This window comes from Anolis carolinensis, unplaced genomic scaffold (genome assembly GCF_035594765.1).
Source record: "Anolis carolinensis isolate JA03-04 unplaced genomic scaffold, rAnoCar3.1.pri scaffold_9, whole genome shotgun sequence".
NCBI lineage: Eukaryota > Metazoa > Chordata > Lepidosauria > Squamata > Dactyloidae > Anolis > Anolis carolinensis.
In genome coordinates this window covers 29,562,881-29,579,232 of record NW_026943820.1, presented here as the reverse complement: position 1 = coordinate 29,579,232, position 16,352 = coordinate 29,562,881, and the positions used below count along the sequence as shown (strand labels likewise).

The following is a 16,352-nucleotide window of genomic DNA, read 5'->3' as shown; positions in this document are numbered from 1 at the left end:
CCTTTCCAGACCGATGTTCTTGTTGCGCATGCGCCTTTTCAACGGGCGCCCTTGCTAAGCCCTTTCCAGACCGATGTTCTTGTTGCGCATGCGCCTTTTCAACGGCTGGTCCCTGAAGAGAAGAGTGACAGTTGTGCCGCCTAATGGGAAACCAGAGGTGGTTTCTAGGTACGCATGCGCCTTCTTTCAACTGCCTTCTTACCCCGCCCATATGGGGTGAGTGATAGCTGAGCTGCCCAATGGGAAATAGTAGCGGGAGCGGTGCCCAATAGGAACCGCCGCACGCAGGAGAGCGACCAATGGGGGCGGGAGGCGGGTCCTGAGTGGCGGCGGGGAGATTGAGAGGCTGTCAGTCGCGGCCATGGCTCAGGAGGCGATGGAGGTGGATCTGCTCCCGGCGGCTGAGGAGGCGGGCAGGCCCAGCGGGGAAGGCCGAGGCGCCTCGGGCTCCGGAGCCGGGCCTGGGCCTCTTGCTGGGCCTGGGCCGGCCTCCCCTCGCCCTTCCTGGGCCGCCTTCTCCGGGGAAGCCGAGCCACGGAGGCCGCCGCCGCCGCCTCGCGCCCGGGGGAACCGGGCCAGGAGGGCCCCAAGGGCGGCGCCAGGCAGGTAGGCCCCGCCGCGGGGAAAATAACAACAACAACAACAACAACAACAACAACAAAGCCTAAAGGAACACGAACCCTGAGGAATCATTTTGTCCCAGGCTATCTATAATGAAAATGCATATATTGTATTATTTACATTATATTAATATACACTACATATACTGTATTATATATTTTATTATTATGGATATCTTGTATCATATATATAATACCAGCTTGGGTCCCCAGCGTTGCCCAGGTTATTTGAAAAAACCAATGCTTTAGTTGTACAAAACACATAATAATAATGATGATGATGATGATGATGATGTACATCTTGTATCATATATATAATACTAGCTTGGGTCCCCAGCGTTGCCCAGGTTATTTGAAAAAGCCAATGCATTAATTGTACAAACACATAATCATAATCATCATTATCATCATCATCATATACATCTTCTATCATGTATATAATACTACCTTGGGTCCCCAGCATTGCCCAGGTTATTTGAAAAGCCAATGCATTAATTGTACAAAACACATAATAATAATAATAATAATAATAATCATCATATACATCTTCTATCATGTATATAATACTACCTTGGGTCCCCAGCATTGCCCAGGTTATTTGAAAAAGCCAATGCATTAATTGTACAAAACACATAATAATAATAATAATAATAATAATCATCATCATCATCATATACATCTTCTATCATGTATATAATACTACCTTGGGTCCCCAGCATTGCCCAGGTTATTTGAAAAGCCAATGCATTAATTGTACAAAACACATAATAATAATAATCATCATCATCATCATATACATCTTCTATCATGTATATAATACTACCTTGGGTCCCCAGCATTGCCCAGGTTATTTGAAAAAGCCAATGCATTAATTGTACAAACACATAATCATCATCATCATCATCATATACATCTTCTATCATGTATATAATACTACCTTGGGTCCCCAGCATTGCCCAGGTTATTTGAAAAAGCCAACGCATTAATTGTACAAAACACATATAATAATACGTTTTATGGTTTTTTTGAGAATGGAATGTTATTTATTGATCAGTGACATTTATATCCCGCCCTTCTCACCCCAAAGGGGACTCAGGGTGGCTTAAAAGTTATATGTACATACAATATATATTATTAGCATAGCACAATATAAGCATTATATGTACTATATTGCAATATTATTAGTAATATTACATGGAATATGTAATATACAATTATAATAGTGTGTTGTTAGTTGAAAAGAACTGAGGTGACAGGGATGGAATCCTTTTGAATCCCACCGCTGCCACCAATTGAAGAGAGCCCAATTTGTGGTACTCAACTCAGGCAGCGGAAATCTTTTTTTTAAAATCCCACTGCTGCCTCCAATTCAGGAGATGTGCGCGCGTGTGAGAGGGAGGGATGGAGGATGTGTGAATGTATGACAGGGATGATTTAGTGGATAAGGAAGGATAACGGAACTGATTGGGTTTAAATGAGTAAAGATGGTAACTTATATAGGAAAGTAATATAGGAAATATTATTATCAATGTTATATGTATATACAATCTATATATATAAAAGAGTGATGGCATCAAGGCAGCGGACAAAACAACAAAACTACAGGCCCCCCAACCTCGAAATTTGACAACACAACCCATCATTCATGGCTCTAGGTTGATGCAACAAAAAGAAAAGAAAAATAAAGTCCTAATTACAGGGAGAGGAATAATAGTTTTTATCCAATTGCTGCCAGTTTGAAGGCTAAGTTCCGCCCACTTGGTCTCCTAGCAACCTACTCAGCCCATGGGACAGGCACAGTTAGGCCTCACTTAGGCCTCTTCCACAGATTATCAGATTTTAACTGGATTATATGGCAGTGTAGACTCCACACAGCTATATAACCCATTTAGAATCTTATATTATCTGCTTTGAACTGGATTATCTTGACTCCACACTGCCATATAATCCACTTCAGTGTGCATACTAAACATAAAAACAACCATACAACAGACATTCAATACTACCACTACCTCAACAATTTCTCACCAACACCACTAGACAATGCCACAGCAACGCGTGGCCGGGCACAGCTAGTATATTATATTATTACATTGTTATACGATACACGGGACACGGTGGAATGTCTTCCAGGCCCCCCTTCTGCACTTTGGCCCCAGAGTGGCAGTTATTCCTTGAGAGGGAGGGGTTCCCATCTGGTGACATACAATACTAGCTTGGGTATCCAGCATTGCCCAGGTTATTTGAAAAAGCCAATGCTTTAATTGTACAAAATACATAATATAATAAAAATAATATATATTTATGTCCCGCCACCATCTCCCAGAGGGACTCAGGGCGGCTGACAGAACACTCAAGGTGTGAGATACAAAATACAACAAGTGCAAAACAAAACATAAACAATAAACAGTCAACACAACTTAAAAAAAATCACAGTCCCCCCTGGTAGAAAAACAAAACCTAAACAATATAAACAGTCAACACAACTTCATAAATACATGTAATATTAATTACAGTATTAATGCCAGTTGAAACTCGAACTATCCTTGACCTACTTGCCTTTCGGAAAGCCTGCAAAACCTTGCTCTTCCGACAAGCTTTCGATGGGTGAAAAACTTGTCTGTTTTTATTGTTGTTTTTATTGTTATTTTAAAGCTAAGTATATTGTTTTAATCTATTTCTGTAAACCACTCCTAGCCAAATTTGGAGTAGCGGTATACAAGTCTAATAAATAAAAAAAATTAATAATAATATTATGATGTAATACAATGTAATAATAGTTATAATTCACTATTATAATTGTATATTTATATTACATGCAATATTACTAATAATATTGCAATATAGTCGTATAATATAATATACTGTATGTATATATACTTGTAAACTGCCCTTCGGGGTGAGAAGGGCAGGATATAAATGTCGCTAATAAACAATAAATAAATAAATTCACAGCCCCCCCCCCCCCCCCGCCGAAACAATAAAATACAGCAATTGCTGTAGATAAAACAGCTAGTACAAAACAAACTGTATTATAACATGTTATAAAATATATTATAGACATTAAATTACAATATGTTGTAAAATATCATAATTGTGTAATAATATGTTACATAAATTATAATATATTATAAAATATATGTTATATTATAGATATTAAATTATAATCATTGAGAAATATAATTATGTGATACAGTATATTATAAAATATAACATAATACTTATAATCAAACATATATGTTATATTATATTGTAATAAATTAATATAATACAATATGTAATACTGTATATGTATTATATTAATATTCTATATAATATATGCTTCACATATATTATAATTATAATATAACAGTATAGTATATATATAATAATTTAATATATAGTTTATGTAATATTTTTTATTATACTTTAAGTATAGGCAGGGTGCAGTAAATTTAAAAAGAAATTTAAAAAGAACTTAAAAATACAATAAATTACATAAACACACACATACGGTATATATATGCATGAAAATGTATACCAAACACAGATACAAAACTGAGTTGTGTTGGAAAGCGTGCTTTGGAATCAGGTGGTGTGTGACTGTGATGATGTCCTACTGCTGCCTGTTTCGTGTTCCGATAGTGAAGATCTACCATCTGTGTGTGTCCAGGGCCACGGCACCACTGGAGAGTTATTTCCAGGTTAGCAGAACCCAGGCAACGGATCCATCAGATGTCCTGGCAGTCCTCAACAGGAACAGTTCGGATGAGCCTGTGGTTCTGAGTGATGCTGAGAGCAGTAGAAGCAGCAGCAGCAGCAGCAGCTCCACTGAAGTGGAAGAAGATGACAACGAGCCAGAGAGAGCCTTAGACGTGGCACTGGGTCCAGCCGTCTTGAGAGGTCTGTGCTGCTTCTCCATATTTTACATAACCTACAACATCACACATTTGGGCAAGCATTTCATGCCTGCTCAGATCAGAGTCACTTGTTTTATGTCTCATGTTCATCATGACCTGTTTAAAACATGCTTAGATTAGGGCATGTGCCCCATTGATACCTTTATAACAAGGGTTCTAGAAGAGCATAGGTCGAAGGTTGTCTTGGGACGTGAGAGTGGCAAGCCTGGCAGTGGTTTTAATGATGAATTTTAAACTTGCACCTCATGTTTAATCTATTTTAATATGTATTTCATGGAAATATGTTTTAATTCTGCCGGGAATTGAAAACATGGTTGTTCCAGAGCACGTTTGAATGAATAGGCCCAATAGAGCTGTCATTAGAATACTTCTCTCTGTTTTAAAAGCGTATGGCACTTTCACTGTTACTCATTTCCATGATACAGCACTTTATGAAACCTGTCCCTGCTGGTTTGTTTTTAATTACTCTGATTTATCTGCTTGGATTTTAATGTATTGTCCATTACTTTATTTTGTGTACTGTTGGAATGTTTTAAGTTTTTGTCAAATATGTAGTAGTGTTGTTTCGGGCCTTGTCCTTGTTGTGAGCCGCCCTGAGTCCCTTCGGGGAGATGGGGCGGGATATAAAAATAAAGTTTATTATTATTATTTTATTAATACATGTATTTTAAAGAATGTTTTTTGATGAATGTGTGCTTTAGCAATGTTGTAGCCCACCTCGAGCCACGAGGAGAGGCGGGCAAGAAATAAAAATTATTATTATTGTTCCATGAGAAATTTCAACGATAGGATGCTGTGGAAACTGAACATATCTGTTCCAGCAGGCTGGTAGGCTGTTAGAAATTGTGGGAGTTGAAGTCCAAAACACCTTTGGGGGGGGGCGGGGGCTGAAGTTTGCCCCGATTTGCTTGGGAGGATCTAACAAATTCCCGGTGTCAGTCATAAAACTGCAGAAATGTATTTTATTTATTTATTTAGTGTATTATTATTATTATTATTATTATTATTATTATTATTATTATTATTATATTGTATTACATTATAATATTATTATCAATACTTCAAGAGGATCTGTACAAAACAACTAAAGATTTTGCTAGAGAGTCTTTATGTGGGCCTTATTATCCCTCCCTCCGCACAGGACTGACTCTGTTCGTTTCTCCCCGCAGCCTCTGGCTCGTCCCAGGCAGAACCTCCTGGCGATGGGCCTAGTGAGCCAGAAGGGAATCCTGATCCTGGGGGGAGCAGCCCTGCCACGCAGAAGGTGGGAAGACCCAAAGGGAGCTTTAGTGGATTTGGGTCAACTCTGCCTGCTCTCCCTTCACTGCCCTCTTTCTCTTCTTTCTTCTCCAGACGAGTCCCTTAAAGAACCCCAGCCTGGCTGCGCCCCCGCTTCCTTTGGAGGAGGAGAGTGGCGACACCTGCGCCATCTGCTTTGAAGAGTGGACCAATGCCGGGGAGCACCGCCTCTCCGCCCTGCGCTGCGGGCACCTCTTCGGATACAGCTGCATCCAGAGGTGGCTGAAAGGGCAGGCGGGGAAGTGTCCGCAGGTAAAAAAAAGCCAGCTGCCTTGAGCTTGTTGGGAGGCTCTAGCCTAGTGAGGATGAAAGAGAGTGGTTACAAAACCATTTGGAAAATGGTATATGACTCCTATAACGTCATTATAGTATTTCATCACACTAGAGAGAAAAATCCACTTAAAATCCGGTTTCTGCCTCCTGCAGAATTCTGGGGTTTGTAGTTTATTGAGGCTGTTAAAAGCTCTTCCCTAAACTACAAACCTCAGAATTCTGCAGGAGGCAGAAACCGGATTTTAAATGGATTTTTTCTCTCTAGTGTGATGTGGTTAATAGTAGAAGCATTCTACAGAATTGTTGGAGCTGCAGTAAGGAAACTAGGACTTATATACATTCATGGTGAGAATGAATACAGTACTTTCTTTAATACAATACTTCAACTGCCCTTTCTTTTCTTTTTCGCCCATACCATGCTCTTTGGAAGCTTTAGACTAAGTGAATGGCCTTTCTAAGGCTTCCTCCACGTCAGTGAATAGGAGTTCCCTTCTTTTCTGGATCCTGCATCCGTTGCTGTGCCAAGATTAGGGTTGCATTTGCAGAAGCCATCACATTACATTCTCTTTTATGATCCGCCTTCCATCTCCATGCAGCAGAACCCACTCCTCAGTTTTCATGCTATTTCCCTGCAACGATTGCTCTGGCTAGTTTTTTCCTTCTGTACGACTCAATCAAATCAATCATTCTGTTGTGGTTGTCCCTTTGGCAGGGGCATTTGAGTATTGAGCTACTTTATCTTTGGGGAAATATTATTGCTACTGTAGAAAAGCTGTTTAAGATGGGGTTGTCATGCTTTTCTCTCCTGCAGAACTGTTTGAAAAACTTCATCAACAAGTTGATGTGACACTTTTAGAAGTTTAACATAGGCTCATGTTCCCTTTTTTCCCCTCCCTAGTGCAATAAGAAAGCCAAGCGCTCGGACATTGTTGTCCTTTATGCCCGCACTTTGAAAGCATTAGACACTAGTGAACAGGAGCACATGAAAAGGTACATGCTCTCAACTCATCCTATCTGTTTGGGGGAATACCAATGCCTGTCTTGCCTTAAAATGTGTTTTAGTTTTCTATATATTATGCTTTTTGTTCTGTCTTCTGAGTTTATTTTTAAAAATGGGTTAAGTTGTTAATTTAATCCCTTTTAATCTTTTTTAAAAATGTTATGACTTTCTAATTACTGTGTTTTAAGCTGTTGTAAACTGCCTTGAGTCTTGAACTTGGAAAAATATTTTTATTTTTATTACAATTAAAATTTAAAATGCATAAAACGTTAAAAACACAATTGACTTCTGTTAATAGCCAAAAAATGGAAAGGAAGTGCGGAGTGCCAATTGGAAGAATGGTATAAGGAGATTTGGGATATTGCGATAAATGATAAATTGACATGTAAGATTAAAATTAAAAGAGGGTTATTAAAAAAGGATGATTTTGGGAAGATATGGGGAAAAATGATAGAGTTTGTATATGTAGAAGGTAAGGGGAAAAAACCTGTAAAAGAAACAATGGAATTTTGGAAATAAATATTGTAATTGGCTGGTCTGGGGTGAAGGGATAGCACTAGGTGAGGGGTAATAAAAGGTAAATAATATGAGTATGTAATATAGAGAGTGAAAATACTATATGAGCTTGATATACATAACTCTGTTTTGCAAATTTGTTAAAGAATGTATAAGTTTTAAGTAGAAATAAATTTTTTTAAAAAAAACACAATTGACTTCTCTTCCCTTCAAGCCAAGGCATCTACCAAAATGTTATAATGTACTTCTATTTTATTTGCTTCAACTTCTGCTACTTATAAACAAATAGTGTATAGTTACAATTAATACCTTCCTAAAAGTGATACTAATACAACATGTTTACTAAAATTCAGTTCTTATAATTTCATTTTTTTTTGTTTCCCATTTTTCTTTTTATCTGAATTACCCCTACGGTGTTTCTACCATTTCCCCGACAGAATATCAAGTTACATTCCCCCCTTCATATTAAAGTTCTTATTTTTTTCCATCCAACCCCATAGTAAAAACATCTATATATTATTTTAATTTTTCTCAAATATTATATTATTTAGCTATGTCTCTCCCAATATTTTTCATATGCAACAGGTTATCCCACCAACTATGGCTGTTCAAATGGGCTGAGTATTGTTTGTGCAGGAGGAAAACTGTCTCTGATGTGATGTATATGTACACACACAAAGTAAGGTTAATACTTTACTTTGAAGCTTGAGCAGGTGGAAAAGTGATCTGTAGAGGGATAAACCTCCTTGAGATAGAAGGAGCTCAGCCTTTTTAAGGATAGGGTCTGATGTTCTTTTTGTCTCCTGCAGTTCTTTAGAGAAGGAGCAAATGCTCAGGAGGAAAGCAGAGCTGGAATCAGCACAGAGTCGCCTTCAGCTGCAGGTCTTGACAGACGAATGCAGCAAGCTTCGCCAACAAGTTCAGGTAGGTTTCATGGCAGCGCATCCTGCAAGGCTTTCCAAAAGCTGTCCATCACCTTCCCACAAAAATATCCTGCTTAATTTCTTGTAGAATTAGTCAGTCAAAAAGTATTTTCAGTGTTGGACACCCCTCTGTCCTCAATACTAGACTAGTTGGATTATTATTTTTCCTTTTGCTGGATAGGTTGAGACTAGTCTGTTGACGCTTAACCCAGGAATGGGTCAGCTTCAGCCCTCCAGGTGTTTTGGACTTCAACTCCCACAATTCCTAACAGCTGGTAGGATCTGGAGAAGAAACCCTATGGGGAGTGGCTTAAAGAACTGGGCATGTTTAGCCTGCAGAAGAGAAGGCTGAGAGGAGACATGATAGCCATGTACGTGAGGGGAAGTCATAGGGAGGAAGGAGCAGGCTTCCTTTCTGCTGCCCTGGAGACTAGGATGCAATGGACCAATGGCTTCAAAATACAGGAAAGGAAGGAGATCCCACCTTAACATGAGGAAGAACTTCCTACCTGTGTGTGTGAGAGAGATGTTCAGCAGTGGAACTCTCTGCTCCAGAGTGTGGTGGAAAAAACCTTTGGAGGCTTTTAAGCAGAGGCTGGATGGCCATCTGTTGGGGGTGCTTTGAATGGGATTTTCCTACTTCTTTGCAGAATGGGGTTCTGTTGAAGGTACTTCTTTCATTCTCCAGTTCCGTGCTTAGTCTGGCGGCCGTCATTAAGTAATTACGTATGTCTTTGTTTTTATCTAATTCCATGTCGATTATGCCCAATAAGAAGTATTCCTGTTTCAGTTGAATTGTTATGTCGAGTATTTTCTGGATTCTAGCAATAGTTTCTTGCTACTTTACAGGTCCCCTACATATGATAAAAGGTGCCCACGTGGTCTTCCAACATTTATCTTGTATATTCTTATAACACTTTGCCAACTTTTGGGGGGTTTGGTACCATTGGCACATCATTATTGATCCTTTTTGTGGCCGCATCCATTGTGCAGGGCCCCACGGGGGCCTTTGCTGTCTTCTCACCCCTATCTGTCCGTTTTGCAGGAGCTGAAGACGCTGATGGCGCGGCACAGCACGCCTTCCTCCCAGCAGCCCGGCCACTCCCGCTCTTGCTTCCCCGGCTGCCTCTCCTCCAGCCAGGGCCAGCACAAGTACCATTTCGAGAGAGCCTTCCTGGTGTCCCAGGTGGGCAACTGCCGGGTCATGGCCTACTGCGACCCGCTCAGCTGCCTGGTGATATCGCAGCCTTCGCCGCAGAGCACCTTCATTCCTGGTGAGTCGCACACTGTGGCAGCAGGCCCTTTGGCTATGTTTTGCACTGTATTCTGCTCCTCTGTTGGAAATGACTTGACTTCCTATCCCACTCCAAATCTCCTAGGGAACATGTCAGCACATTGTTATTTACCCGACCAAACAGTGTTTACAATTCATATCTCTGCACTTTGTCTAGACTGCCCTCCCATTTTATCAATCTGTTTAATAATAATAATAACAATAATAACTTTATTTATATACCACCCTATCTCCTCAAGGGACTCAGGGTGGTTTCCAATACCACAACAAACAAACAGCAGTTAAAACCATACAGCAATCAGAACATAATAAATCAATTAACAAGCAATTAAAACCTAAATAACATCAGCTCCATCAATAATGTCCAGATCCAGTAACCAGGATTCAGCGTTAAAGTGACCAACTATTTTGCCATTAAGTGGTGGTTTTGCTTTTTTATTATTTTGTGTTTTATTGTAGTATTTTGTATTTTGTGGTTTTAATTTGTTCATTTTGCCTGTTTGATGTTGTTGGTAATATATGCATTTTCTTATGTTTACTGTTAGTTCTTTGGGTGCGGCCCTGTGTTAGCCGCCCTGAGTCCCTGATGGGAGATGGAGGCAGGATAGAAAAATAAATTATTATTATTATTATTATTAGTAGTAGTAGTAGTAGTAGTAGTAGTAGCAGTAGTAGTGAATAGTTGGAGTGCATCAGTTTTAGGGAATGTCTTCTGTGGTTCCTTTGCTTTGCATCCCAGGCTGTGGGATCAAGATGATGAGTGCCGTCAACTTGAAGAGCAGCCAGTACGTCCCCATCCACAACAAGCAGATCCGGGGCTTGGCCTTCAGCAACCGGGCAGATGGCTTGCTCTTGTCTGCTGCCTTGGACCATACCCTCAAGCTCACAAGGTGAGTGCAGAGAAGGAGGGAGAAGTTGCTTCTTCCTCCCACCCTTAGGAGTCCAGGATTTGGCAATAAGGCCTTGATTGGAAAGGTCTACAGTCTGAGCTCTGCTTTGAACCCTTTCAACCAAGGAGCCTCTGGGTGATGTGGGCCAAAAGATAGCAGTGCTTTGCCCTTCTTCCTTCAGCTTGACGACCAACACGGTTGTGCAGACATATAATGCCGGACGGCCCATCTGGAGCTGCTGCTGGTGCCTCGATGACACCAACTACATCTATGCAGGGCTGGTCAATGGTTCCGTCTTGGTGTACGATTTGCGGGACACGAGGTCTCAGGTCCAGGAACTTGCTCCACAGAAGTCCAGGTAAAGCTGCGGCTTCATAAGATTAAATTGTGTCATGATATGCAGTAGAGCATATCACCCCTATACTACAGTCCCTCCACTGGTTGCCAGTGAGTTTCTAGGCAAAGTACAAAGTCTTGGTTTTGTCCTCTAAAGCCCTCCAATCAGTGGCCCTGTGCTTCTGTGGTTGGAGAAACTTGGCAGAGGGGTGTCCTCTGCGAGTGGCAATGCAGCCACCGGTCTCTGTTAGTAGCCCACCATCTTTACACAGATAGTCTCCCAAAGTGAGTGTGCCAATCATCTGTGCAAGGCATACACCCTCTTCCTTGGCTATGTGCTTGAATGGCTGTCTCTTGCTGCTCCCTCTTTCCTGCCCAGGTGCCCTGTGGTGTCACTGTCTTACCTTCCTCGAATGGCCTCTGCCTCGCTACCTTACGGCGGGCTGGTGTCTGGGACCCTGGAGGGGGCCTGCTTTTGGGAGCAGAAGGGCAGCGGCACCTATAAGCCCCACCACCTCCTTCTGGAGCCCGGAGGCTGCGTCGACCTCCAGACCGAGGCCAACACGCGGCACTGCCTTGCGACCTTCAGGCCCAGTAAGTCACGCCTTAACATAGGGCATGGTTGTCTCTTGACTTCTGTATTTTTTGGAAAGGCATGACCTTTTTAGAGATCGTAACCTTTTGGAAAACCCGATAATGTTACTTTTAATGATGTCTACTTTATTTCTGTCTCTTTAGATAATGATATAGAAACAAGATGTTTATGTGAGAGTAGTGTAGAGTAGCCCTTACACTATCCTCTTTCCTCAAGGATCTGAAAACTTGATGGTTCCTGCAGATTTTTGAGCAGGATTGGTCCTAGCTTCCCCCCCCCCCCCCTCCCCGGTTATTAACTAGGATCCAGCTCAACAATTTATCCAGTTCCCATCCCTATGATATTCTGTTGCACTTGTCTTATTTATTTTATTTATTTATTTACAACATTTCTACCCTGCCTTTCTCACCCAAGGGGACTCAAGGCGGCTTACAAAACTAGCAAAATTCAATGCCGATAATACAAACCACAGTAATAAAATAAAACATAAACATTTAAACACCTAAATATAATCAAATAAAAACAGTATACAAAATTTAAAACGTAATATTGCTTGCCAGCACTTCATAGTTGGCTTTGCCCATTCTGAAGCCCTGGTCATTATATCGGACCCTGCTCATGGAGCATTTTATAACAGTTTTTTTATTTTTGTGGTTGTTTTGAATTGTTGAATATTCTTGTTTTGTGTTTATTATTCTTTATTATGTTTAATTTGTTGTATGGTACAATGGCCCACGGTTGAAAAGCAATGGGTAACTTGGAAATCCAGGGAGAGCTGATAACGCTTCATGTGTTGTGGTCCTCTGCACTGGCCATCTTCTCCTCTTCCCTTCACCCCACAGATAGAAACCACAACAGCTTGAGGTGTGTGGTGATGGAGCTGACCTCCACTCAGCTGACAGATGGGGCCGAGGATGCCGTCTGCTCCTGCCGTCCAGTCCAAACCCTCACTGCAGGCCCAACATGCAAACTCCTGACGAAAAATGCCATCTTCCAGAGCCCGGAGGACAATGGCAGCATTCTCGTGTGTGCCGGGGATGAAGCGTCCAATTCGGCCATGGTACTTTTCTCCCTTTCTTCTTCTTACTGTAGGAATAAGGGAAACTTCTTAAAATGCTATGTGCACACATATCCCTTATGTGTTTCCTCAGGGATCATACAGTGCTTGCTTCCACAGCATGACAAGGAAGTAGAAGTGGATCTTTCCTGCTATCTTTCCTCTTTCACAAGTGAAGGAGTGTGTTATTGTTGGAACTCAACCACATTCTGCAAGGTGCTAGACTTAGGCAGATTAATTTCTCTTTGGCATCTCTGTCTGCCTGTCACTTTGCTCTCTACTTTTTACTTATTAGACTGATACTTCTCAGGGAGACACTTCCTTTTCTGAGCACATGGCAAGCTGTTGTTAAAGGCTTTCATGGCTAGAATCACTGGGTTGCTGTGAGTTTTCCAGGCTGTCTGGCCAAGTGTTTTGGACTTCAACTCACATAATCCATAACAGCATACCAGCTGTTAGGAATTATGCAAGTTGCAGTCCAAAACAGCTGGAGAGTCAAAGTTTTCCCAAGTTGCCCAAAAGATAGACACTCCCTTGGAAACTGCTTAGTTTAAAATATGTACTCAGGGATAAAGGCAAAGTCTTCTTTGAAAAATAACATACCTTGTTTACTCATAAACATCTTGTATTAACTCACCATACAGGCACATTTTATTATTTTTATTATTTCATTTCTTATTGAAGTTCAGTTATAGTTAGGATATAGCTTCTCCATGTTGAGTACATAGGATATCATTCTTAATAGTCCATAGTCTTTGAGTATAGTTGTATTCACTGAAGTCCATAAACATACTTGCATCTGCTTGCATTGAAGGCCAAACACATACATGCATCTACCTCCACTGAGGTTGCTATTTCCAACACAATGCCTGCTTTGCTCTCCTGAAGCAGTCAATGCCATAGGACCACCCCTAGTAGACTTCCCAGTGATCTCTTCCTGTGTTTACCCACAGCTCTGGGACGCAGGGAGTGGCACCTTGTTGCAGAAGCTGACGGCCGACCTACCTGTGTTGGACGTCTGCCCTTATGAGGTGAACCGCAGCAGCTTCCTGGCGATCTTGACGGAGAAGATGGTGAAAATCTACAAGTGGCAATGACTGCCTGGTGCATGTGACCATCAGGAGCCAGTCTCTGAAGACAGCCATAACATAGCCACCGTTGCTATTGCTGCCCAAGCCAAGAAGTTGTTGTTGTGGATAACTTTCTCCCGTCCAGGGTTTTTTCCCCCTTCTTGATTCAGCAACTGTGCTTATACCTTATAATGGACCATCTGCTTCATCCCTCAGGGCAAAGGATGGAACCTGTCCTTGTAGATTTTGGGGGAAATGGCCGTTGCTGAAAATGGATGGAGATGTTTGGCTCTCTCCTTGTAAATTTTGCGCTCGTCAAGTTGCTTCTCACTTTGCTGCTGTTTCAAGTAATGGAGCTGAAGGCATTTCTGAATCTGAATCTCCAAAAGTGGCTTTTTTGTGGCTCTTCTCCTAATCCAGATAAGTAAAAAGACAACGGATCAAACCTAGTTAATGGCTGCTACATTGCATTTGAGTAAAATCACAATCCAGCTCTGGCTTGGCTCCGGATTGGGATCTTCATTGCGCTTCTTTGCTTCGAGTCCTTGGCTCAATACCTATAGGGAAAGGATGCCTTCTGTTTTGATTGGAAACGGCATCATAATAGAAGGTTTTTGCCTTTCGCCAGAGACCTCATAATAACCCAAGACTCTATCTGAAGACATGTCTGGAAGCCAATTGAAACCGTATTTGTTTTTTTGGTACTGCTTGAAAGGATGTGTCTCTGTACTGAACCACAGACCAGCATTCTTAAAACTGAACACTGTGGCTGTCTTAAACCTTCCAAGCTTATATTGTGCTCTTCCTATCTTAATTGTTTACACAGTAAGAACACTAAAATGTGTATTGACCAATGGCAAAACTTGTCAGTGAAATCGAATCAAACAATGCCAAATTTCATAAAAGTTGAGAAAGCTCTTCCCCTTTTGCTGCGATCTCTACTCAAAAGGAACATCCAGCATTTTAGCTTTTAAGAGAGAACTTGTCGCTTTATATTAAAGTACATAGTACGGAACATGATGTAAATATTGTAATATGTTTATACTGGGGTTGGTTTGCAAGGAAATTATAAACAGCTGTGTAATAAAGACATTTCTTTTCTGAATATGCCTGAGGTTGCAAAGTGATGCAAATGAAAAGAGATTTTTTTTCTAATAACACAATTTTTGTTCTTGGATTATAAATGTAATTTCCTCATTGGTTCCATGATAGAAACATGGAAAAATGTTTATTAAACTGCAGAAACTTTGTCTTTGTGGGACATCCTGGTATAGCACATTTGGCTCTAGTTTTCAATAGATATTTCACTGAGTCTCAATTCATCCTAGTTTGTGCCACAAAAACAAAGTTTCTGGGGAATAACAACTACTTTCACAGTAAAGACTGCACAATTAAACACAAAATAAGACTTTCAAAACACAGATTTCCCCCTGAATTTTGTTACATAGTGCAATAGATTCTGTATAAGGAATGAGGCTCTCTTTGATTTATTATTATTTTATATACATATAGAACATAGTATGACAGCAAACAAGATATATATGCTGGATTTTGTATCACAAAATCCCAAGTTGAACACTTCCCAAGTGTTTATGACTGTGTGATTTATTATTATTATTATTATTATATGGATATCCCACTTTATATTTATACCCTACCTCCAAAGGAGACTCAAAGTGGCTTGAAATAAAAGCACATTAGTTTTCTTTCTAAGCTATTTCCCCATGGAGTCCCTGGTGGCACAATGGGTTAAACCCTTGTGCCGGGAGGACTGCTGACATGAAGGTTGCCGCTCCCGGGATTTGAACCTGGGACCTTTCAGTTTGCAAGTTCAGCAGCTCAGTGCTTTCTGCGCCACAACCAGGTGGATATATGATATATATACAGTAGTCTCTCTCTTATCCAGCACTCGCTTATCCAACGATCTGGATTATCCAAGGCATTTTTGTAGTCAATGTTTTCAATCGTCGTCGTCTCAGTCGTTCAGTCGTTTTCGACTCTTCGTGACCTTATGGACCAGAGCTCCCTGTCGGCCGTCACCGTCCCCATTTCCTTCAAGGTCGAGCCAGTCACTTCAAGGATACCGTCCATCCATCTCGCCCTTGGTCGGCCTCTCTTCCTTTTTCCATCCATTTTTCCCAGCATCATGCTCTTCTCCAAGCTTTCCTGTCTTCTCATGATGTGGCCAAAATACTTCAACTTTGCCTCTAATATCCTTCCCTCCAGTGAACAGTCAGGCATTATTTCCTGGAGGATGGGCTGGTTGGGTCTTCTTGCCAAGGTCCAAGGCACTCTCAGGATTTTCCTCCAGCACCAGAGTTCAAAAGCGTCTATCTTCCTTCGCTCAGCCTTCCTTATGGTCCAGCTCTCGCATCCATAGGTTACTATGGGGAATACCATGGCTTTGACTATGCGGACCTTCGTTGCCAGTGTGATGTCTCTGCTTTTCAGTATTTTGTCCAGGTTGGCCATTGCTCTCCTCCCAAGAAGGAAACGTCTTCTGATTTCCTGGCTGCAGTCTGCGTCTGCGGTGATCTTCGCACCTAGAAATATAAAGTCTGTCACTGCCTCCACGTTTTC

The 16,352-nt window shown here is 41.2% G+C and overlaps 1 protein-coding gene across 1 annotated transcript; it reads left to right on the top strand.

Moving 5' to 3' along the window:
• The first annotated feature begins 329 nt into the window (after window positions 1-329).
• Window positions 330-14,877, top strand: rfwd3 (ring finger and WD repeat domain 3). Its single transcript, XM_008123188.3, has 12 exons — window positions 330-606; window positions 4,273-4,502; window positions 5,689-5,783; window positions 5,873-6,070; window positions 6,990-7,081; window positions 8,417-8,531; window positions 9,576-9,804; window positions 10,564-10,714; window positions 10,896-11,072; window positions 11,430-11,644; window positions 12,488-12,705; window positions 13,656-14,877. Exons 1-12 carry the CDS (start codon window positions 362-364, stop codon window positions 13,797-13,799), a joined length of 2,109 nt encoding a protein of 702 aa, XP_008121395.2. The 5' UTR covers window positions 330-361; the 3' UTR covers window positions 13,800-14,877.
• The last annotated feature ends 1,475 nt before the right edge of the window (window positions 14,878-16,352 follow it).

Coding starts and splice junctions, on each gene's coding strand:
- rfwd3 (XM_008123188.3), top strand. CDS start 362: ATGGCTCAGGAGGCGATGGAGGTGGATCTGCTCCCGGCGGCTGAGGAG. Junction 6,071..6,989: donor AGGCGGGGAAGTGTCCGCAG/GTAAAAAAAAGC, acceptor TCCCCTCCCTAG/TGCAATAAGAAAGCCAAGCG. Junction 10,715..10,895: donor CATACCCTCAAGCTCACAAG/GTGAGTGCAGAG, acceptor TTCTTCCTTCAG/CTTGACGACCAACACGGTTG.